This window comes from Nematostella vectensis, chromosome 9 (assembly GCF_932526225.1).
Source record: "Nematostella vectensis chromosome 9, jaNemVect1.1, whole genome shotgun sequence".
Lineage (NCBI taxonomy): Eukaryota > Metazoa > Cnidaria > Anthozoa > Actiniaria > Edwardsiidae > Nematostella > Nematostella vectensis.
Window position 1 is genome coordinate 13,038,615 of NC_064042.1, and position 23,948 is coordinate 13,062,562.

A 23,948-nucleotide genomic window follows, 5' to 3' on the forward strand; every position below is an offset into this window, starting at 1 on the left:
TTTGGGATTTTCTGATCCGCTAGTCAAATTATTCTAAAGCCAATCAGATTCTTGCCATCTCTTGCCTAGTGCAGTTGCCTGGCTTTTTGTCGCGACACCGTCTGTTTTTTGTCCAGAGGATAGCCAGGGAAGTGCGCAAAGCGAGACTCTGATTGGCTCAGAATGGTTTTACTGACGGAACAGAAAACCAAAACAAATCGTGTTTTGAAAACGCGGGTCGCGATACAACGGATTCGACAGTAAATCTTACGAATCAAGCTTCAGTAAAATCTCTATGTTATATTGGTCGCTTCTAGCTTATTTACGTCAAATGTTGGATACGCAACATTTGAGTTACCATTGTTTCGTTGCTTTGACAAGTGGCCTCTTTGTGGACACCTACTGACATTTTCAACGTTCTGCGAAGTCTTGTTACCGATTTCCAAGCGCTAAATCGCTTTCTGGCCTCCGTCATTCAAACTAACGGAATCACATTTGGTACTCTTTGATTGGTCTCTCCTTGAAGAAGGTGGCATGACTGAAAACCATTTCAGTGCTGGTCAATGAAAAGACTTCAAGAGTTATGAATGACGGAAGCCAAAAGAGGATTTGGCAGTTGGAAATCGACAGCGACAGGTCGCAGAATATTTGAAAACAGCAGTAATAGATGGACCACTGTTGCACTGCGCATGCGCGAGTTTCTTTCTCGTTCAAAGCACTCTTGGTGTTACAGCAAACTATTTTTACAGATTCTTAGCATGTTTTATTTGTTATGAAAATATTCATCTCGTGTTGATCGTGTGTAGTTTGAGAAATTAGGTTGTACATCCTCCATATTCCAGTCAATTTGTGCATGATCGTACACGATGATTTGCACACGACCTGAATGTTCCTGCAATACCAAAACTGTCTAATTGTTTTTGTAAAGGTCTTGGTAGAATATATTATTACTTTTCACCAATATGATTGAAAAGTGTTTTAGCCTTTCTGCTCTCCTCGCTTAACAGTACATACTAATTAAACATAGCCAAGGTAGAGATTTTCCTAAAAAGCTATGTTTGACAAAAAAAAAAACTATTGAACAGAAGCCCTTCAACAAAAATACAAAAAAAGCAAAACGGAAATCAATGCTCTCACTAGAACTATTACTGTTGTAAAACCCCAAAACTAAAAAATTTACGTCCTCTTCGGGAGAAAAAAATACCTTAAAATTTCTTGAAAAAACAAACAAACGACAACGAACAAAAAATCGAACAAATAAAAAAAACAAATAAAACACAAACGATCAAACAAAAAAAAAAACATCAAACAAACAAAAAACAAAAAAACGAACAAACAAGCAAGCAAGCAAGCGAGCAAACAAGCAAGCAAGCAAACAAACAAACAGAACAAATAGGGTTATTGCTGGCCTATTAGACAAGGGAGGGGGTGGGGGAACTGGATAATGTGTCACCTTGCTTGAACCCAAAAGGTCGATATTCCTATACATGAGTCCTCCATGAGAAGGATAACTAGGTAAACAATCCCATGTCTTTATGGTGTCGAGAGAGAGCATAGATTATACCCACTTGTGGTAATAACTAATAGTCACTGCTATTATCACTTTCCTGCTTGTCATTTGAATGGTGCTTGAAATTCTGCTTCTAATAATTTGCTTTTTTCAACCTCTTAAACTTTTGAATTTTTTCAATTTTAGGAGCCTGTTCACTTAAGAGTCGACTAAGTTTTTTTTAGGAGATTTGAAAATCCAGGGTGTTTTCTTCTCACCTTTTAAAAGTTGATGACGATATAAAACACTACTACAGACAAGCTGCTAACAGGCTTTTCCCTAGTGTATCTCGCTTATGTTTAAACCACCGTACAATGCTCGAACATACAGGTGCTAATCGGTAAGTAAACTGCTAAAAGCAAAGGGGAAGAGAGTTCTGCAAGCGGGGTAACATTCTGCTATTCGCATTATTAAAAGTATTCTTCTCCTTAAAATTGTAGCTAGTCTTTAGAAAGGACAAAATTCATTTTATCTGCGTTGATTTTCAACAACTTTATAGCATCGTTAAGGTATATCCAATTAGTGGCTTTTGAGCTGTAGGACTTGTCAATTAGCACATTGAATATTCCATCAAAAGGGCGATGCAATATCCTCTGACTGAGACGGTCGCTTAAAATATTCGTCCACACCCAAATAAATGGTCCACAGCTAAACTTCCCTTGCCTGTTAATTGCAGGTCATTGAAATTTTGTTATAACGACGAGAGATATTCTACCATTTCAGGACATTTTTTTCTATTTCATAGCAAGCTATTTCGGAAACATTGATTTCTTTTATCAGATATTGACAACACATTCTTGCAATTATTTCTTTTATTTGGGGTAAATGGATTATGCCGTTGATGTGACTGATGTGTAGCAAACGTGTCTCTCGTTGCATGCAATTTCCCCTAATCCGATTTATAGTAGCGACCCAAATAGGATTTGTGGTTGTGAGTAATTCTCACGATTTTGCACCTACTTTTTGCACCGCTCCCCCTCATTTATTATCAGTAATATCAATTGTTAACGCGATACGACGCAATAATTGCGGCCATGAAGTTTGTACTTGTATACAACATGTATATATGTTTTGTTACAAGTTTCTTTGCAAGTGTATTGCATGTTGCCTTGCAAGTTGCCTCAAAATTGAGTTTATCGTTGTGCCTTTGTAGATGCATTTAATGTTGCCTTAGAATTCTCCTTCTACTGTGTATGTACTTTACTCTCAGCGACTCTTGAGTCTCGAATCATTTTTATTCCAAAATAAAATTTGAAAAGCCGGTGGCTTTTGCACCATTTGGCACGTTCCTTGCTTGAATTTCTAGGTAGATCTAAGAGTTATGTTTGCATGTTTTGAATTATGCTTTTTTTTACAAGAGAAAGATAAAAAAGCCGGTAAATAGTGCATCATTTTGCACACTTTTAGACCTTTACCCCGTAAAAGCAGATATTTTGAGCTCTGGGGCTCTTGCGACGTGCGTCAAGCTCTTTTTAACCCAAGACGTGACCAGAACCACATGGAAAATCATATTCCATGGCCATCTGTCGCATCCATAGATCCAACGATGTCGCCCCGAGCAAGAATTGCACTCTCTAGATTAATGCTATTACTGTAATTGGGCAGTTTCTTAACAAACTTATCATTTGATTTTTATAAACATATCACGCGCGCGTTGTGATTCGTTTTGATTAATCGCTGAGGTAGTTGAGGTCGACTAGAATTACATCTTTTCGCTGAGAAATAACAAAAGTTGTACCGCAGGCATATTAGCTCTGCCTGTTATTATTAAGCAGCAAGTCCAGACCCCCTTCAGCCACAAAACCACAGGCTCTCCACACTCATGAACATGAGAAGGAGCATGAAATGAAGATCGAGATGAAATATTCCAAATTGCCCAAACCTATTGAGCGTGATCTTTGCGCCTTAAAACAATCCCGGGCCGGTCAAGCGAGAGGTCACCCACCCCCTGGGACCATCCCCTAGGGAGGCGTGCACGGGTTCACGTGTAGCCATCAATACCTTTTACTGTTGGAACACTTAGCGTCTTATCGCACCTGACAAGAATACGCTGCGTAATGTTTCAATTCGTCTGAGTTTAAAAGTAGTACTTATACTTTTAATGTACTATGCGCCCGCCCTCGGTACCGCAAAAGTGTGTATTGACTACGCTTTGATATACATGTTAAAAAAAGATGTCTGTCTGTGTTTGTCTCGGTGAAATGAAGGTTTGAGAGGTCGACTCTCGCTTCTTATTGAGCAATAGTCATTCCCCGCAACTAATGGAAAGAGTGTTGTTACAATTGATGGCTTTCACGATGTGTTGCAAACCAGACGCTATTGACTGTTTTTCGCCCATAGGGTCTCGTGCATCAATTAGGCACGCTTTGAGCTTGAACGATGTCGACAACTAACAGCAGGAATAATTCCATTATTTTATATTTGTTATGTTGTAATATACCTGTCCCATTAAAATTCCTTGTGTTAAAAATGCGTGTCATTTTCTTTGTTATAATGACTGAAGGAGCGTATTGGTTGACTGAACGAATGAAGGAAATGTATTATAGTTCGTTAGAGTCATAGAGGGTCAGACACGCCCCAACCCCCTACCCCCCTTGGGGCTGTCTCTATCACAGAGCGTTCGTGAAAGAAAGCACGACTTCACTCATAAGCTAGAATATTCCGATACCATAATGGCTACAGATGAGCTCAGACCTTCAGCGAATTATTACCTTTATTCTCATTTTTTAAACCGCATTTTAACATTTTTCAACCAGTGAAAATCTAAGATATCAAACCTAAATTTCTTAAAGCCGTAGGTTCGTGCATGGATGCGTTAAGTTATGAAAATACATTTCCAGTACTTTTGTACAGCAGACTGCAGACTGTCATGGCTACACTATTTTAATAAGATAGAAATATGTAATTCCATTCTCAGCCATATTTCCTAAGTCATTGTCATATTGTCTAAAAAAATGCCTTACTCATGGTTCATTTTAGGTTATCATACGGCCCCATTGTTCCTGAAAAGAGATCTGTGTTAACAAAGTATTGTATATTTACAGTTAAACCTAGGTGAAACCACAGAGTCAGGAGTCGTATACTGTGTAATAGGATAAACGCGTTTCACTGAGAAACACTTGAGGCTCGTCTGACTGACGAGTGTAAAGGTGGTTCTCACTATGACGCAAGCGCAACGCACGTTATTTTCCGATTCTCAATGGAACGCAAGACAACGTAACTGCTTGATTTTCTTGCGTTTATGCTTTGCGCCCTTGTAAGAACCAATCTTATTGTCGAATATTTATTTTTTCGAAGTTTTTTGCGAAACGCACTCATATTAAGCCACATTGGGCTTTCAAAGCACACATTTCTGGGGACAGTTTGGCGGTTAAGTAGGAAGAATAGTATGCCGTTTCAAGCTATACCAATTACTCTACCAAGGCCTGACTTTATATAGTAATGGTGCAGTATGGCAAACTGTTTAAATGAACTCTTGTCTTTTCCTGTTTGCTTGCGAGGTCAGGTCCCCTTTACCTGCCTGGGCCTACACGCACGTGACACGCCTGAAGCCACTTGATAGCATTTCTTTCAACATTCTGATAAGTTTTGTGGTGAACAGAAAATGAAAGCACTTTTTCCTGTCATGACCGCGGCGTTCTTACTGCTATGCAGTTGTAAAATATACAGCTAGGTTTTTTTGTGATACTCATTTTCACACACTCTTCTCAGGGGCGGATCTAGCTTTTCGCTAAAGGGGGGTTTGGCTCAGTGACAAAGGGGGGAGGGGATAATTTTTTTGTTACATATGGCTTTCTGGAAGCCCAAAGGAAGGGTTTAGACCCCCTTAACCCCCCCCCCCCCCCTCCCCCTAGATCCGCTACTGCTATACTAAAGCATTACCACGACGAATAAGTGATTCGGCAGCTTGCTTGTAGGTGTGGCTGTCGGTAAAACAGCCGGAGCGAATCTAGGGATTCGCCTGAGTTTCGTTCTGAAGTTCGCTCCAAACTACCTGTTTCAAATTGATTTCCTTTGCGAATTACAACATGGAGAAGTCTATTTTTACTGCTATGTCTCTGGAATGAATTTCATTTGAACACCTGCATTGCTTCGCTCCTAATCCGACTCCGCACCCCGGAGAATCCCCATTTTACCGGCAGCCTTCTAGATGTCAATATTTAGGTGCTTATTTACAGTATATTACAAATGGGATGTTTTTATTTCCATTCAGTGAACATGGTATCCGGTAAAAATCATGTGTGAGCGTTAGAAAAGAGAAAGAAAATTTGGCTTTGACGTTTGTTTAGCATGGTCTAATAATTCTGTCTTACGGTTTCTTATAAATAGGTTTTAATAAAAACTGTATATCCTTAGTAGAGATAGATTCATCATTTCAGAAAAAGGATTCTATGACTGTGAGGCAATAAATTCTATTTGCTTTTTGGCGGCGTTACGAGCGTTAATACCAGGCGGGAGCTAAAAAAAAAAAAGTTAGAATCTCAAAAAATCATTATGGACGAGTTTTTGCTTTTTCTAATTTACCCTAAGCAATGTGTTATCCCAGCTAGATCATTTTTTAGCTTATTTTTTAGATTATTTTTTAGCCAACCATTTCCAATCAATTCTAATTATATTGATAAAGCAAGGAAGCCCAACCACACAGTAGCCAACACAAGGTCTGCTCAATTCTGCTAATTTCCCTTTCAATTTGCTTACATCTTCGGAGTTTAAGATTGCAAAACGTGATGCACGGCTCAGAGAAGAAAATACACTGCCAAATAGAATACCACCAACCTTTTATTTATATACTTATAAGCTTTATTTCAGCGCTAGGAAACCAGCTAATTAAAAGGTATTATGACTAACATTTTCTAGATTAATAAGTGTAATGTCATTTAGTGGTGTGAACATGAATAAATGATATTCTAATTAGAGCTTAGTCACGTTCGTGGTTTAACTTCCTCGTTTTGTATACACCGTTTAGAATTAATAAACGACTTAAACAGATGTGTTTTTTAATAAAAGTAACAAAGACTTCTTATTGAACGTGATCTAAAATATGTCTAGAACTTACCAAAAATATTTTATATTTTATATTTGAAATTTAGTAAAACATAGAAAAGCCGAACCTATTTGCCATTACTTGATTTTATGGTACTAGTTTTGCATTTAGAAAATGAAAATAATGCCATTGTCATTGATGATATAAGGTTAATTTGAGATGATAGTAACGTGTGTATACATTTTGATTGTCTCATACTATGTATTTCCCGTCATCGTTTGACGTTATGCTTTTTAATGATCCTTACTCATATTCTCACGTTCCTTATATATGCAAATGTAATTTTTGCTTTACGAGATCAAACAGATTTTCAACTCTCCCCAACGAATGCCAAGGATATAGCTTTCATAATTCATATTATTAGTTAAAATGAAAACGGATTATTTCTCTTGTTGATAAAGATAGCAAAGCGAGGTTGTGTGTGTCTAAAAGCATTCACCATCTTCGTGGCTGCCCAGTAAATGATGTCGTCTGCGAGACAATGTGTCCTATCGCGCATGCGTGTTTTTTTTTTTTTTTTTTTTGCTAAAGACGCGGTTACTACTTTACGTTTTATCACAATTAAAGGAATTGCGCACATGGACGGGCAAGCCTGCAGCACAGCGAATATTATGACTTGTAAGTTGATTTTCACGACTCGTGCATTTGCCTTTTACTAAAGATCCAAAGGGTGTGTTTTTGACCTGGAAGATATTTGTCGATTACGTTGAAAACGTTCTGGATACAGGTCCTACATCTTAGCTTAGAGAGTCACTGCCTGCCTTCATCTCTGACATCGAAGGAAACTGCAATCCGTTTTTCATTTTTAATTTGGTGAATGAGTAGAAGTATTTTGTTTTTTTAAAATAGTTATTCCGAGATTTCTTCACATTATTTTTCTTCCAATGTTGAACAAAAAACTGAGAGACCAGAATACGGTTGCGTCTTAGACTACAGTGATAGATTGTAGGCTCAGTGTTTTTCCTTTATCAATCGTTCTAGCTCGTAAAGAACTATTGCATAAACATCGCAAATATTTCTGCGACATATAAATCGTCCCCACCCCTAAAGTTTAAAAATTCTAATCAGGCATTTTCTGACATAAATTACATTAACTAGAAATGTTACCTGATTTCTTTTAGAAGAAAACGAACTGTTAGTTGTATATAAAACTACCCATGTGGAAAATATTTGAACCATTTTGATTGATGCTTTTAATAATATAAGAGTGGGCTTGTACGTCGTAATTATGGGTTTTTTCGCATTATAAAGACATCTTTGTCCACCTTCTCGCGTGAGTGTAGCTCTCTTTGGGGCCCCTAGTTATGACAAGTGATTGGCATATTTGCGTCGTTCTAAGCAAATTCTTTTCAAGAATTTTAGCGTCGCAGTTCATTCACATGGGAATCATGATGACGCAGATATAGGGTTCAAAGTACACCGTTCGCGCGCTCTGTCCAAACACACCAGTAAACGAGAGTTTACACTATGGTTACTTGTACTAGCAGTGTTTAACATGCGTTTCGACCATTTCTTAAAAGAGAGGAAGTGAAAATACTTATGGTGTTGAATTTGGCTGATGCCATGATGCAGGTTTTAATCAATGGGAAGTTCATTAGAAAATATAAAATTCGATGCCTTTTTTAAATGAGGAAAATTGTATTTTAGAGTAATTGTCATCAGAATGATTCAGTAGATGATCAGTTTGACTCGTTTCAAAGCGTAACGTACGTGATAGCACGGGGAGCGATTAGAATTCCAGACAGACGAGTTGTATAATTTATAAAAGACATTCTAGACAATAGGAAATGCAATGTCGAGCAGGTTAATTCGAATTTCTGTAGAAAAAAAAACTCAAAACGAAAGAACCAAATTTCAGCACATAATATTTGCAGCAGTTTACCCTAGGAAAAATGTCGTGCGAATTGTAGATGCGAGAAATTTTGAAAGGCGTTAATGATGTTGGTTTTCAGATGGAATACGCGTTGAGTATTTGTTATTAAACGGTTGATATCAACGTAAAATGGAATCCACCAGTCAATCGGCGTCACGACGCTAAGTCCTACCGTTTGACATAGCAGCACGTACTTACCCCGTATCCACCAGGGGACGGGAGGGATATTATGGATGCCTGTGACGTAACACCGGCTGTGATGACCTGGGGGTCACGCCAAACCAGCATTTTTACTGAGAAAAATTTTTCCTTCTTAAAGTGGGAACACACAACTGGGGCTTGATTGCACCCGCGAAGTCCTATTGCGTGTCAAACACATAGACTACTTAGACGACAGATTCACAGACATAAAGGCTGTCATGTAAGAAGGTATTTATATCGTTTATTCTGGTTTTCTTGCTGAAATGCTTCCGACGTGCGACCGCTCATGGACATACGACCGGCAAGCTCTTACCACTGTTTTAGTAGAATTATTCTTATCATATGGACAGGCATTTATACATTCTTTTTGTCACACGGATCCATGAGACGATTCACGAGAGTTTATTTTGTGAGGTCGAAAATTTATGTAGGAGGGAAACCCTTGTGTTGAACGTATTGTTTAGGAGGTTTGTAGTACAAAGGTGGTCGTCTGCATTTTTAAACATTTTTGATAAGTACTATAAGAGACTCTATTGTATTTGTACTGTGCACGTTTCGTGACACATCAGCTGGATGCATAGATATTTCCATATTGTCTTTTTATTAACGAATCTCTGCCGTTACTGCCTGTCACTGTCTCAGCCTTTACTGGTTATTAAGAAAACTCCTCAAACCACGCTACAGTCATATGTCTAACAACTGCTCGTAATAATATAGTCATTTATTTCTATTTAGTTGTTATCTAAATTACAAATTACTACTTGAGGTCCAAATAACATCAAGCGTGAACACAAGCAAGGACCAAAAATTCCGTGCTTCCCCTCCTTACACCTTCAGTGAAAAATGCATGTTTTTATATTCATTTCCTGATCGTTTCTGTCGCTTTTAAAAGAGCAGCAGTTATTATGACATACGATTTCTCTACGTGCTGTTTTGAGATCTTTACTAAGGCTGGTTTATGCCTTGTGCCCCGGTCATTCCCGGATATTATGTCTGGCTAAGTGGAGCAGTTATTAAACGCTTCGTCAAACGCGTATTGCGGCTTTAGGTAAAAGAAACAAGTTTTCAACAAATGCGCCGTGGGTTGTTGGCTTAAAGAGCATTAGCAAAAAAAAAATCTTTATAAAAGATTGCTTCTGGATGAGAGAAAGATTAACAAGAGTTGTGCTTTTTTTGCTGCAAAGGGGATCTTTTTTTTTAGATTTAACGATAATAACTTACTGACAAGTTCTGACAAGTATGCAAGCAACAAGATTTTTTTATATAACTCAAATTTATATAATATGAGTGTAAACAAGTGAGCATATGGGATGGCGTAAGGGAGATCAACAACGTTTTTATCAAATATTATCCCTTAATGACTATTTCTGCTGAACATCTCTGTCGATTATTTTATAGTTTTCCGATCTCTATCGCACAATTATATAAAAACGGTATTTCAAACGCCATGCCCTTGGCGGATCTAGGATTTAGAAAAGGGTGATGACCTTTTTGACAGTTTGTCGTGATTATTTTTTTCAAGATTTTAATAAATATATATTTCATGTTACAAATTGTTCTACAAAATTTCGAGAATACTTTTATTTTCCCTGTTGTGAAAAAGTTTTGAATTACAGAGAACCAAAAGCATAACAGCTCCTCTTCCTACGGACTTTACGGGAGGAATACTTGGAAAAGAAGATAACGCCATCCGTCATGGTTGAGTTACCATAAAAGGCCTTCAGACCTCCATCCTGTCGATCGATACTTTTTCCGGGGGGGGGGGGGAGAGGGGGGGGAGGGATGAGTTCTCTGATAGAAATCTGAACAACCCCAAAAGAACAAAAAGGGATTTTATATGCCTTTGCAGTATCTTCGCGGGACGTATTGCCGGATTTGGCTACGTACCAGAGTGATATAGCTTATGCTTTATAGTTTTGTCTATAAATAGCACGTCCATTGATAACCGAAAAGGGGAAATTCGGCCGTTGTGGGGGGCGCGTTCGCAACCCCTGCACCCCCCTTGGTATGGGCCTGACTTTTATTATGTATCCTATCGTGCAATCTTCCAGTTTTCACTTTCTTTTTTCGGGTGCAATTGCATCAATCACAACACAATTTTGAAGAACTAATTCTGCCGGCGAGTTGTCAAAAAACTTGAAAAGCTCATGGTAAGAATTCAACCTATTGCGTACTATATTGCAGGCGTGGCAAATGACTAAGTCGGTGAATGGACAGATTCGGTTTTCTTGTCCACTCTACTATTTGCGATGAATTTGCCGGTTGCGCTCCGTCTAGCGCATGGTAGTATATACGAGTGCATATGTTTTTAGAGGAAGTTGGCAAAATATTATCGGGATTTTTGGTACTTGTTTTTTCCGTATTATGAAATATCTATATTCCATATTAGGGTTTCGTGTAAAACACTCGCCGATGCGAAAAAGAGGAGGTGTAGTCGAGAAAGCAGGAAACAGTCTTTATTAGAAAATGTTCGTAAAAACAGTCAACAGAGCTTACATGATCTTACTAGTAAACAGAGCCCGATATCTTTAAAAAAAAACGACAACGATTTCTTGTATTCGCGATGAGTGACGCCCAATAAAAATATACTAGGGATAAACTCTATAAAATAGAGTGTTTCAAGTTTTCATTAAAAATATCAGAACAGGACAAGAAAGTAATGCACTTAAAACTTATGCTTTTACGATAAAATATTACTTAAAGAAAATACGGACTTTCAATTTATAATAATTTTTAATTATCTCGGGCGGGGTCACTCTTCCAAAGTCCCAGAAAAAAAGATAACGGCTTGGAAATAAGAATAATTACAAACGACAAGCAATCGTTTTGAAAAGAAGAACTACTGCAAAAATAGCGCAAGAAACAAGTATGACAAAAGAAACCTCCTCTCGTGCCCATGCCCCCGATGTCTAAAATCTCGAAACGAGGCTAGCGTTAGACGTGACACGATACAATCGCAATATGAGGGAAAATCGAACCCAAAGCCCCCAAATCTTTAAAAGTCGTTAAATATACAAAAAGCATTTTGATATTGACCAAAGAAGCTTTTGATATTAACCGAGGTAAGTAGATATCTATTTTACGATTACAGTGGTGTGTTTAATCACAATTTTCTTAGTAAGAACTTTCTAAACTGATATGTGGGAGTCTGTGGCTACAAAGCGACATAGACCTAACACTGACAGCTGGAAAGGACACGGGTTTTGTCTTTTTTGTTAGCATAATATTCCAGAGTACTTTGTATAAATCTGTTGGAATTCGACATGAAGTAAGCCAGATAAATTCTGCGAGGGAAAACGTGATTCACAATGCAATAAGGAATATCCTTCTCCATTGTTCGAAATTCTAAAAAAAAGCCGTATTATTTACGTAGGCGTGGTCGATTTGAAGCACTCGCATTTTCGAAAAATTTATCAAATATTGAGCTATTTTTATATTTTTCCATTATGTTTTTCTTTTTCCGCGTCTAAGATAGTGGCCTCGTGCAAACTCTAGGTATTCTCTCTCCCCCCCCCCCCCCCCTCCCCTTCCCACGTTAAAAAGAAATTTCATGAAGGAAAGCTTCGTTCTTTCTCTAAAAGGTTTATCTTATCATTACCGTGCAAGGTAATCTTGCTACCAAAACCCGGGTGTGTTCCGCACGGAAAGTACATATTAATGTTGGTTCTTACTTGGACGTAAACGCAAACGCAGAGCGCCTAATTTTCCGATTCTCACTGGAACACAAGCGCAAGAGAACACAACTGCTTGATTTTCTTGCGCTTGTGTTTAACGATTCTCACTTGTGATCTGCTTCCGTTTTCGCTTACACTTGCGTCCTAGTGAGAACCGGCCTTTAAGATGGAAGCGCAGGTCACAGCTGTTTCGCAGCTATTAAACTCTCCTCTCGATCTTCATTGTCGTTTCTTTCCTTATAGTTTAATTGGTAAGCTCGAAAAAGTTAGTTAAAGAAAAATAGTTCCAATGGGAAAAAGGCTCTCTCAAGCGATGTGTTATACACGATAGACGGGTGATGAGCAAACGAGTCTGCGAACACATAGATATCACAGGTTTAGTGATTCTTTTATGAAAAGATTTTGGCGGTCAAGAGGGAAGAGGGGGGGGGTGGGGTACAAGCGCCTTGGTGCCACCGCAGCTGGTGATCTATATGTCTCTCCCGATGCGTTGCATGCTTGCGCAATTTAGGTATTATGCAAATGCCTGATATTAGATGCTTTTTTCGTTCCTGTGGCTAAGCGGAGGTCACGTCCCCAGATGATGGCTTGATTAATCACTTCCACTTTCTAACTTATTCGCGTCACGAAACAACCTGCAGCATAACCATCGGACAGAACACATTACGAGTCAGTTACTGGGAGATAAAAAAGGGGATATTAGAGACATTGAAGATGATATAGAAATCTAAAGAAAAAAATTCATTAGAACTTTGAGCAGCCCACGGCCAAAAATCGTGCACCACGATTATAGGTAATAGCTCAAAGACACATAACAAAAAAAATATATATTCTACATTGGAGAAAATCCTAAAATCTTAAATTGTTTGCAATATGATATATATGCCCCTTCACATCCTTTTAGCAAATCCTGGAGACTCGGCGTGAATTTGAAACTGTACGGTTCACTCGACATTAAAGGATTAAGTAAAACCTAGCCAAAAAATCCGACATGAATCTGGGGTTCGCTTGGTTATCCGCCTGGTATATTGAAGGAATCGTACTGGGGTTTTTTCGACCCTGTTAGTTGTTTAAGGTACATGTCTTAAAAAACAGAAGCCCATAGTAAAATGGTTTCTTTTAAGATTCCTGTACGCAAACTGTGTAGGATAATGCAATTACACCGACTAAAATTAATGGTAGAGATAACTCCTGAAAAAATGGTCGAAAATGGTTAAATGATTTTTATTAAATAATTCTAGAAACATTGTTTTTATTTTTTTATATTAATGAAGTAGAAATATTCAACATATGTTCTAGTGCGCCGCTTAAGTTCAATAAATAAAAGACGGCTTGATACTAATATTACTTCAGATCTCGATTTCTGTGACAATAATATAACTAGTGGTTACCCGTGAAATATTCACGAAAAAGCAATTCTTTGTTGTACAAAACTTTTTAAGGTATATTTCAATCCTTCAATGTATTGGCTTCCTAGTGCTTTAGGGGAATATTATGCGTCGTCGTAAACATTAAATAAACAAATGCATCCCTTTTGAGTCCCCAATAATATATTTATCTCATATTTAATTTACCTCATAAAAATGTGAAAAGGCGCTTTCTATAAAATACCGCCCATATTTCAGTATTCCACCTTTTCCTATATCCGTTTTGGGAGCCCTGTGTATGATGTTTTTGGCGGGAATCGGGCAAATTCAAACCATTCAAATTTCGCACGTTCATGTGTTGGGTTTTGGGAGTGGAGTGAGTTTGAGAGTGGATCGTGAATCATCGCTTCTTTGGCTTTTTTGGTCTTAGTGTGTTATTTGGTGTTCGATTCCATACTTTTTAAAGAAATTCGATGTGACATAAAAGGTATGTGGGTCTGAAAACACAAAATGACGGCCTACTATTTGTAATGAACAAACCTTTTGCTTTTGTAAAAAAAATCAAAGAGTACTTCTTATATCGAGATTGATCTGATGTAATAAGAAGTGTTGTGCACCATCTCGATCTGATTGAATAAGCGTTTATGCACCGTCCTTTTATGGATCGAAATGAAGTTGTTCAAAAGTCAAATGTCTTGCAGTTGTAGATAAAAGGCCTTTCTTCCGTTTTCTTGTTTGCGTTTCTTCCGTTTTCTTGTTTGCGTTTTCTTGTTTATATTATGCGCGATGGAGCTAAAGAAACTACTTTCTTTTCGAGGTAGAAATAATGCTTTTCTAATAAACTATAAAAAGAAGCTACGGCAAGTATCCGAATTCTTTTTCAGATTTGATTTTCCGCGCGCTCGAAGGTTTGTTTACACATCTTCCGAAATTGTCTAGAATAGGATTTCTCCTCTACTATGATTTTTTAGGAGATAGACTTATTACTGTATACTTTTAAAGTGTGTTTTTGTTGAGAGACACGGATGTCTGAAGGTCATTAGTCCTTTTTGCTGCGGGAAATCTTGAAAATGGCGCCTTTGCATGTGTGATCCTCTCGCTTACAAAAACGGTATAACCTTGAAATAAAAACCATTTTGCACACCTCCTCTCCGGCAATATGTGGAAATGGCGTGGTTTCGGATTTTTCTAGCTCAGCCATTTTTTTCGTAAAAGGTGGTCCATTTCCATTTCTTAGTGTATTATATAATAGTATAGATATTGCACTCGTGCCAGTGCGTCATAAATCTAAGACTAAGTGGATGTTTTGGCTGCTCACGGAATGACACAAAAGTTCTTAGCTTTCGTGTCATCTGATGTGTTTCCAATAAATATTCTGATTTTTTCTTAAATTATAGTCGTTCTTCCACGAAATTTAACCGGTCACACCCTTCAATTCACACGTCAGTTTTTCATATTTTTTAATGCAGTGAGGGTAACGAAATTCAGGGCTTTAACGCCTGGTATTTTCATGTAAACGTTTTTTTTTCTTGGAAAACATTCACAATTATAACCTTGTCTTTGAAATAAAGTTAAGAAGACGACATTGGTTGGTGTGGGGGTTTCAAAACCCAAATTCACTCTAAAATTTCATTGAGTATTTGTTGTTTTTCATTAAATTTATGTCGGTCATGTCTTTGCGATTTTAACAGAGATCGCTTCAAGTAAACTTATTGATCATTTGACCAAACTCGCCATCCAAGCACTGTTAATTCCCCATTCATAATTTATATTAAGATCTCAGCAGATGCCAACTAGCATGTTATATCCTCTCTTAGAGGGCTTATCGTTTCAAATTATATCGACCACCTTTGATAACAGAATCACGGAATTAAATATTTGATGATTCTCATTTTTTTTTAAATGAAAGATAGTCACCGACGATCTTACTTTATAACGTATATGTAACTTAATCAATCATTAATTTTGACAAAACCTTCTAGAAGAACGAGTCGAATGGGAATAGCGATGTGGAGGAACATAGACTGATAATTTTGCCCGAGGTATATTTTTTGCAGATTTCGCAATTTGGCGAGTTTATTATTTTATTGGGGGCGTTTGGTATATTACATTCCCTCTTTTTTAATCAATAACCCCTTGAATTGTTACACGCCAAAAAACTAATCAACAAGCCTATACGACATAATTGAATTTTATAGAATTCTTCCGCGTTGATTTGTGAAGGTGTTTGTGGTTTCGAATTTATTTGCGATACCGTCTGTTTCCTTCGTACATTAGGGCCTCAGTGTTTCATGCGCACTAATAAGTACCGTAAAGAATCTATTTTCTATGAATTGCTGTATTAAAATGGTTTTTCTTAGAAGGTTTAATTCCGTGATCTCAAACCCCATTCTCTTTTAAAAGAGATAAGCCCCCTTGAACGATAAAAGACATTTACAGCATATTTTTCATAAGAACGTGTAATTTTAAGTTGAGGCTGGTTCAATTTTTGCAGCTATCTGATCCTCTACATGTTCTTAGAATTAGGTAAAATCAAGCCTGGGTGTTCCTATAACACAGTTTCTTATAAAAAGAGCGTATACAATTTAGAGGGTTCTACTTGTATTTGACAGCACTTCACGGGAGAGCATGCGAGCATGCTATCGTTTTTATTCATGATGAAAAATTGTAAAAAGAAAACTAGGCGTAAGATTGCCTTTTGACCCTTCCACCCTATTTTGTGCTATCCTGCTCGGGACCGAGGGTATGATCGCAAATCCAAAATGGCGGCCGATGGTTCGACATCAACCACTTCCTGGTAGCAGGCATATGCTTGATAACTTTTTTTTTTATAATAGCTTCAGTTTTTCTTCGTCCGTCCATGACGTGACTGCACGTCCGAGAAGATATTCTAGGAGCTCTTGGTGTGAAAGTCGCAATATTTGCTGTGTCTTTTCTTGTCAGACGGATTATTTTTAGCGAGTTCTCTGGGCTTGCCAAGACGGTAAACGGAGCGCACGTGATGTTTGGGTTAAACACACGCGTCAGGTTTGAAATTCTGGAAATGCTCCAAACTATCAAGTCACCCTTCTGAAAGATTTGCTTCTAAAAAGACTCCAAAACGATTTTTTATCGGGTTGCCTGCAGAATTTAAACTTGAACATGCAGGAATCGTTTATTTTTTCTGTCAGCTTCAATGTGCGAGAAACATTGAAGTGGTTCTCAAGAGCTTGATAATATCGGAATAACATATCTGCTTCTGCTGAGTGAGAGACGAGTGCGGCAGACAAATTTATTTTTCCCTACACTAACTGGTTGATAGGCTCTATATGACTTTGGGCGTTCAATAGCGTTTTGTGGCGTTGCGAAGCTAGAATATAAATAAAGCTAGAATATAAATAAATCACACAGAGACAGTATGAAAAAGGTAGGCATAATATATTTCAAAACGAAATTTGAAGTAACCTTCGAGCAATTTATCGAGTAAACACAGTGTTAGGATAGCACGTGCAATATCCATTGAGCTTGGGAGCCCAAGGCACAATGTTAAGAGAAAGAAAATTTTGAACAGTTTGGCAACCTTTGTGAGAAAGATCTCTATTTTTTTTCTCGTAACAGGAACAAATGATTAGCCTCTCCCTAATATGTGCAGATTTCTACACGTACGTGTGCACCTGAAAGCGGAAAAAGCACCAGACGTGCCCGAGCATAAAAAAGACGTAAGCTTAAAATACACCGAGGTTTATACGGGATACTTCTCAAACGTGCGTTTTTATTTAGAACACTCCGGGTCCAGCTTTGACAAGTTTAGGTCAAAAACCTTCCGCCAGCGTTTCGGTTTTCTATTGCTTTCCATGCTGTGTCAGCGACAGAAGGTTGAGGTGAAGGGGGGGGGGGGGGGGATAATCATGTCCTTTCGGTTTTCATTTTTGGTATCCCCTGCTGTGCGGTAAGCACCTTTAAAGGCACGTTCGAAAGGAACTCTCGTTAGCTTATCTAGAGCAACTGCTAGTTTTACACACTTGGGAAAGCTTAGTATATCATTGCTTCCAAATTGCTATCCTTCCCAGAATGCCTTACGCTCATGTTGTCTTTATAACCTGCCCTGAATATACCACATAAAGATACAATTTCAAAAAGTTTAAATACTTCTTTTATTATGTATGTGAATGCACAAGGTACATTGGTACATATAGACACAATAGCCACCTAAGAATTTGACAAAGGTTTTGACTCCGGCCTTGCCGTCAAGAATTACTGCCAAGTAGTGTAATGCAACATTGAGCATGAGAGCTGGATTCAACGAACGTGATATTGGTATATATTTATAGAAATGCTAGAATTTTCAACATCCTCTCCGAATAAGGATTGAATTGTCCCGTTAGTTGCCCAATAGGCAATCTGCTGTTTTGTAGCCATGAGATTTGCATATACAGGAAGTTAACGTCTGGGCAAGTTAATGATACGGAAAACTAATTATTTCATCCGCATGCTTTTCTCGGTTGAGATAAATAACCTCGAAACAGACATGAAGACTGTCATAGCCGTTGTTTTTGTTTATTTTTGGTTGCATTTCGCACGTGCTTTTATTTGAATGCGTCTTTGCGGTATGGCAAAGTGTTTGGAATGGCGTCTAGTATGTGATACTCCGACAAGTAAAGGACACATCTTTGACAATGAACCGGATAATCGACCACAGACTCCCGAGATTTTCAAAATTGTAAGGCAGATCGGGACCTTTTTACTCACTGATTAGCTCAAAGATCTCACGTCCTGTCATACCAATTAGAACAATTATATATTAACCTGAGTTTTAACGTATTTTTCATATAAAGTAGATAGACTTTTCGTGCTAGAATTATTTTTAATAAAGGTTTTTTTCATCTCTAAAACCCCAACATCTCAAAACAGCGATTCTCCTTAGTTTAATATCAGCTTCTAAATATTAATATAAACAGAATTTCAATTTCAGATTATTGTATTCTATATTATCATCTTTTTTATTTTATATTATTATAGTAAAGATATTCTTAATCCTTTATTAAAATGGAAGTCAGCCCTTCATTGTAAAAGATAGTAGGTTTCTACCTAGGTTCCAAGTCTTCCAGCAAACCGATGGCACGAGGGTGATAAAATAGCAGCTAAAAGAGATTCCTTTAAAAAAATCTGTTTGATCGCGTGAATCTAGTTTTGACGAGGTCGCGTTCCGTGTATCCTTGAGTGGATAGCAACATGATTGATAGCCAAGTAAAGATGAGATGATGTTACGTCTTTTCCTGGCACGAAACAAAGTGACTACTGGTAAAGAGTCGTCAACAAAAACTGATCATCAGTCACTCTCACTTATGAACTCTAAGTTGATGTCGATAAGGGAAAGTTTGTACCGTATGAATGCCCTTATCACTTGTCTTGGACGATATAGAATGAGGAGACTTAAGAGTCTGCGTTGCGTAGTGGCTACTTCATTCACCAAGAAACTTTAATCAACCTATTTATCTTATACAATTCATTTCACTACCACAATATTATCAACAATACATTTTCTAAATAGTTTTTAAGGGAGAGAAAACAATAACTATAACTTTAAAGTTACTATATTTTTTGTTGTTTTTATTCAATACTTTTCAATACTCACGATTAGTTTTGATGTCTTTAAACACCAAAAAATGTACTCTTTTACTCGGTTAACGATTCTTCCTTGCCACTTGTCATCGTTTTAACAGCTTTAAGTTTGTGTCTAAAAAAATTGACTAAATCTCGCTTGTGAAGCACCACGTGACACGAGCAGGTGAAGAATGCGTTAATATGAGCAAGTGGACGTGAGAAAGCATTTGCGACAAGTATAACATCATTTAACGAATAGAAACCGAAATTTCCCGGGTCGTTTAGATAGCATAGTCACGACAATTTGAAATCGTGACCACAAAAACTCCCGCTTCTTTCATTTATATCCGCGCTCTGGGGAAATATAGCCTTTTTAATTGATTTTTGATTTAGGATTATGGTTTTGGTAAATAGTGGTAATTCACTTTTTGTGGTATTATAAGTTTTGCTTTATTAAAAGGAGCTGATAACTCGGTCACGATATATATATATATATCAAAAAGCCCAAACTGTCGCCATCTCGTACCAGGACAATGAATACAATACACCAAAAACTGGAAATCGACTCTGCCAAATTTTCGTCTTCAATAAGACTTCTTCAGGGCAGACTCAGTCTTCAGTTCTTCAGTCTTCTTCTTCTCAGACTTCAGTCTGCCCTGGACGTAAAACTGCCTTAAGCGTTTTTGCAGTGTCTTTGTCTACAGGAACAACATTCTACTTCAACTTTCCATTTTAAATACACCAGAATGTCACGCGAAAACCCGGGTTTATTGAGCAGCTGGTCTTGACACGGGAGATTTGAACCCTCCCCTCCCCCCATGGTATTTAATCCACCTTGTGGTCGCTTCTCCTGTACACATTAAAATGCCATGCGATCCGTTTTCTCTTCACGATTCTTGAAAGTAATAGTGCACAAGTCTTCGAACTTTGTGTTATTTTTATAACCGCAAAGATTCAGGCATTGCGTTATGTGCGTGACGGATTGGAACGAGTTATCGCGTGCGTGTGATAATTATCGGGTTCGCATGACAGGTCACGCTAAAATGGCTCGTTAAATAGCTGGAAGCACAAGTCAGCCCATCTATTTCTACAGCAGCAACCACTAGGTTAACAACTCAACATAAGAGGTAATTTTACCAGAATGGCGTTCAGTAACTGGGGAGTTCAGAGGACATACGGTGCATACTTTAATCCAGGTTTGTTACTTCATGTATCCTTATATTTCACGTTTAAAACACTGGCGGCTTTTAGTAACCTGTTCATTGCCGTTCGCGCGACACAGTAATAAGTATTGTTAGCATCTTTGTTAAGTAAATCACAAGGTGTGAAAACAAACGAGAAACTTTTGTCAGCAATTTGGTGGCAATATTTTTTTTTAATAAAAGAAAAACCGTAAACTTTTGATCGTTTGTATACCCCTAAATCATCCTACCAACTGAAAATCATTTAATTTCCCTCCAAGTGAGTTTATATATTTTTATCCTCGATATCTTAAACCTTTATTTAGACACGAGTTTTTTTATTTCTCTTTCTCAAATCGTCTAAACATTCGTGATCTTAAACCAGAGTAATTAAAAGAAGACATGGCTGTCATATTCTACTACTGACTTCCGCAAGGCAAAATCGATGCATTCATGAATCTCAATAAAATAATTATATGAAATACATTAAATTGAATTGTGAACTGGGGTTGCTTTGTAGCACCTAATTTTTGATTTTAATAAAACCTTTGCATGTTTACTCTCATTTTTAACAAGTTTTGTGTATCTGTAAACAAACCCGCACGATCCATATTTTGCGGCTTTTGGTAACAAAATTCCAGTAGAATGGCTGACTGCACGCTGGTCATAGCAACACGTAGGTGCATTAAACATGTGTATCGAACCGTTTCTCGCATTTCGTGTTCTTTGGACGCATCGCTTTTATGGATTTGCGGATAAAATTCAAGGGTGCTTAGATACTGGAGTATTTAGTTCTGAGACTTAAGGGTAAATTTATCTGATTCGAGTATCAGTTCGAACTATAGTTTTAACAGTACGGTCCGCCCACGATTGAAAATTTACAATCAGTTGACAAACTAAACAGAAAGCAAAAAAATAAGTCCAAATCGCTTTTTCGCATGGACAAACAAAGCTTGTTTTAGCAAGGATTCTGGTTAAATCACTAAATTAGTAATGATTTTAGTTTCTTATCATTGTTCTAAGCGGGAATTTCGAAGTTTGTAGCCAGGGCGACCTTTCACATTCAAAAGACCCACAATAACTTTTTGTGACCACTTGCTGAATTGTTTGGATTTCCGAATCGGCCGTTCTGTGGCGATGCCTTCTCAAGTCCGCGTGATTTATGTGTAAATATTTCGTGAGTACTTGAATCGACAAGTGATGTTGCTTGTTACAAATTCCTGACTTTAGCGTCAGGTTAGTCTTGCCAGTGCTTTTGCATTCCAAATGGCACATGAACATAACAAAGTTAATGCGCATCCGCCATTTTGAATTGTCTTCCCGCCAAAAAGTCACGATCGCGCGCAAGTGTAATTTTTTTTATAGGCACGTACATGCATGAATCATCAAAGAAGTTCCTGTATTTGTGAGACTAAACTTTAGATTTCCGTAAGTTTTTAAATCTCGTAGTCTTAGGATTGTATCGCGTGACACCTTTGGGAAATTGGGAACGAATTTAGAGGTCCCAATGGAAAGTGAAGGGTTCTGTTATGAGTGGTTTTATAAAGATTTTGGCATCTTAAAAACAAAGAACAGTACCCTTAGTAAGTAAGTATATAATAATAGCCACCGTATATACATCCTGCATTACATATTCATTGCAATAATTTATTTTACCCTCGTTGTTGGATACTTGAGGCTGAATTTCTATTTGGCAAAAGAATCAAATATTTTCTAACCAGAGAGGACGCGACCTTAAAAAAATGGCTTTTTTCACGATTCTGACGGTCTCCAAGGATATAATAAAATACACCTGTTTAATGCGTAAACAGTTTACCTACCCTCTTGTAAATATGATATTTTCAGTTTGACATGAAAAGTTCAAAATGGTTAGCTTGATATGTTCATGAGTGATGAAAATATCTTAACAGCCGTCATAGCAATTCCTTAGCTATCTTTATGGAAAAGATAATGTTCCACTAAGTAAAAAAAAAAAGTCACGAAGTCACGCAATATATTAGAAATAAACGTGGTGTAAAATTTTACACGAATTTATTTAATTAGACATGAATCCGAAACACTTGTATCAATACAGCCTTTTTACATCAGGGGGCAACTTGATTTCAATGATAAAAAAATCCGCGCAAATCAGATTGCAGAGCTGTTTCCTAATGCTAAAGCATGTAAATAACGTTTCCCTACAAAGCAAACGTCCAAAAAGCGCCCACTACAGCACGGAATTCCTAGCCAACAGCACGCTATCTAGCTTTGGTCGGACATATTGCGTGTTTTGGCTTCTAAGAACTTCATTTGTTCATCGTTGAAATATAGAAGGGTTATTTTATAAGTGTGTAAAAAAATGTTTTTTTTCTAAACTCTGTAGGATGCGTTGAAATGGTAATAATAACAATCTTGGTGTCACGGAATTGTCACGTCACGGACACGGCTTGTGTCACGATACAGTCACGGCACCAACAATTTTTTGCCTTACGAATGTAAAATCAAGCGTTTTTTTTCGAACGAATATAAAAGCTTTTATTCTTCAACAGAGTGGTCTGAAATAAATAATGTAGTAATAGAGGTTTTTAGATTCACAAGAACACGTGGCCACCGTGAGGTTGAACCGTGACACAAGCCGACAAAGGATGACCTCTAGTTCGGCCAATTCGACTTCTAATTTTAAAGTTATTATTTCAAGAGTCTTATAGAGTGTCGTCCCGACATTCCATTGCGTTTGTGATCAATTTTCGCATGTTTTGCCAGGTTTTGAGATGTCGTGAGGTCGAAGTGGAAGCCAGTATATTGCGGTCACGATTATTTCCCCTTGCTGTCACTCATGATAACCTGTCAAGATTAAGGCTCCGCCTACTCAGTCACGATATAACCCGGTCACTCTCAAAGCAAGTTAGATTCAAACAAATTTACTTATGGATGGAGGATACAATATTAGGAACATTTTCACTATTTATGCTCTTCATTTATTGGTAAGTTGGTTAATCAAAAAATAAGTGCCTTCGTTAAGAAGCCGAGGATACACCGTCGCTGGTACTAGATATGTGCAAAGAGTTTTCCGCGTTTTCGGTCGTCTTCTAAGTACTCGTTTACATAGAGCCTTAAAGGATAAATACGATGAGAAAACATTAGAGTACGGGTAAACAGCTGAGAAAAAAATCGTCGAAGTGATGTATTATCAGTGTACGACTAGTGTAGAAATCTACGCTAACGTATTTCTTCTCACATAGGTGATAATTATTTAAAGTGCTGTACCAATGATAATCTATGATTCTATAGTTTTCCATGACAAGTGAAATCAAATAATAGAATAGAGCGATCAAGCTTAAATCGTAGAAAAACTTTTTTTCTTTCTATAAGCCTTGTATATCGAGTGGCTAAGCGCACGTCGTAGACTTCAAGTGGCTAATTTCGTAATATCTTAACCTCGGTAATGAAGAGTGTATATGACGAACTAGCAAGGAATTCGAGAACGTTTGTGTAGGAGGTGCAAGGGGACAATCGAT

General features: G+C 37.6%; 1 protein-coding gene across 7 annotated transcripts in view; it reads left to right on the forward strand.

Annotated features, from left to right (window-relative positions):
- LOC5506439 overlaps positions 1 to 23,948 on the forward strand; it is a 32,989-nt gene that overhangs the window by 2,432 nt on the left and 6,609 nt on the right. Inside the window, exon 2 of one of the 7 annotated variants that reach the window (XM_048733028.1) lies at positions 8,765 to 8,874. The exons of 1 other annotated variant lie outside the window; for it this stretch is intronic. Coding sequence is in view for 2 of the 6 variants with exons in the window: in XM_032374821.2 (XP_032230712.2) it covers positions 20,412 to 20,466 (55 nt within the window). In the remaining 4 variants the exon portion in view is untranslated. Of the gene's footprint in view, positions 1 to 7,129; positions 7,191 to 8,764; positions 8,875 to 17,284; positions 17,386 to 20,311; positions 20,467 to 23,199; positions 23,415 to 23,948 lie in introns of those variants that run through there. 5 more of the 7 variants (XM_048733029.1, XM_032374820.2, XM_048733030.1 and 2 more) reach the window with 5 other exon arrangements.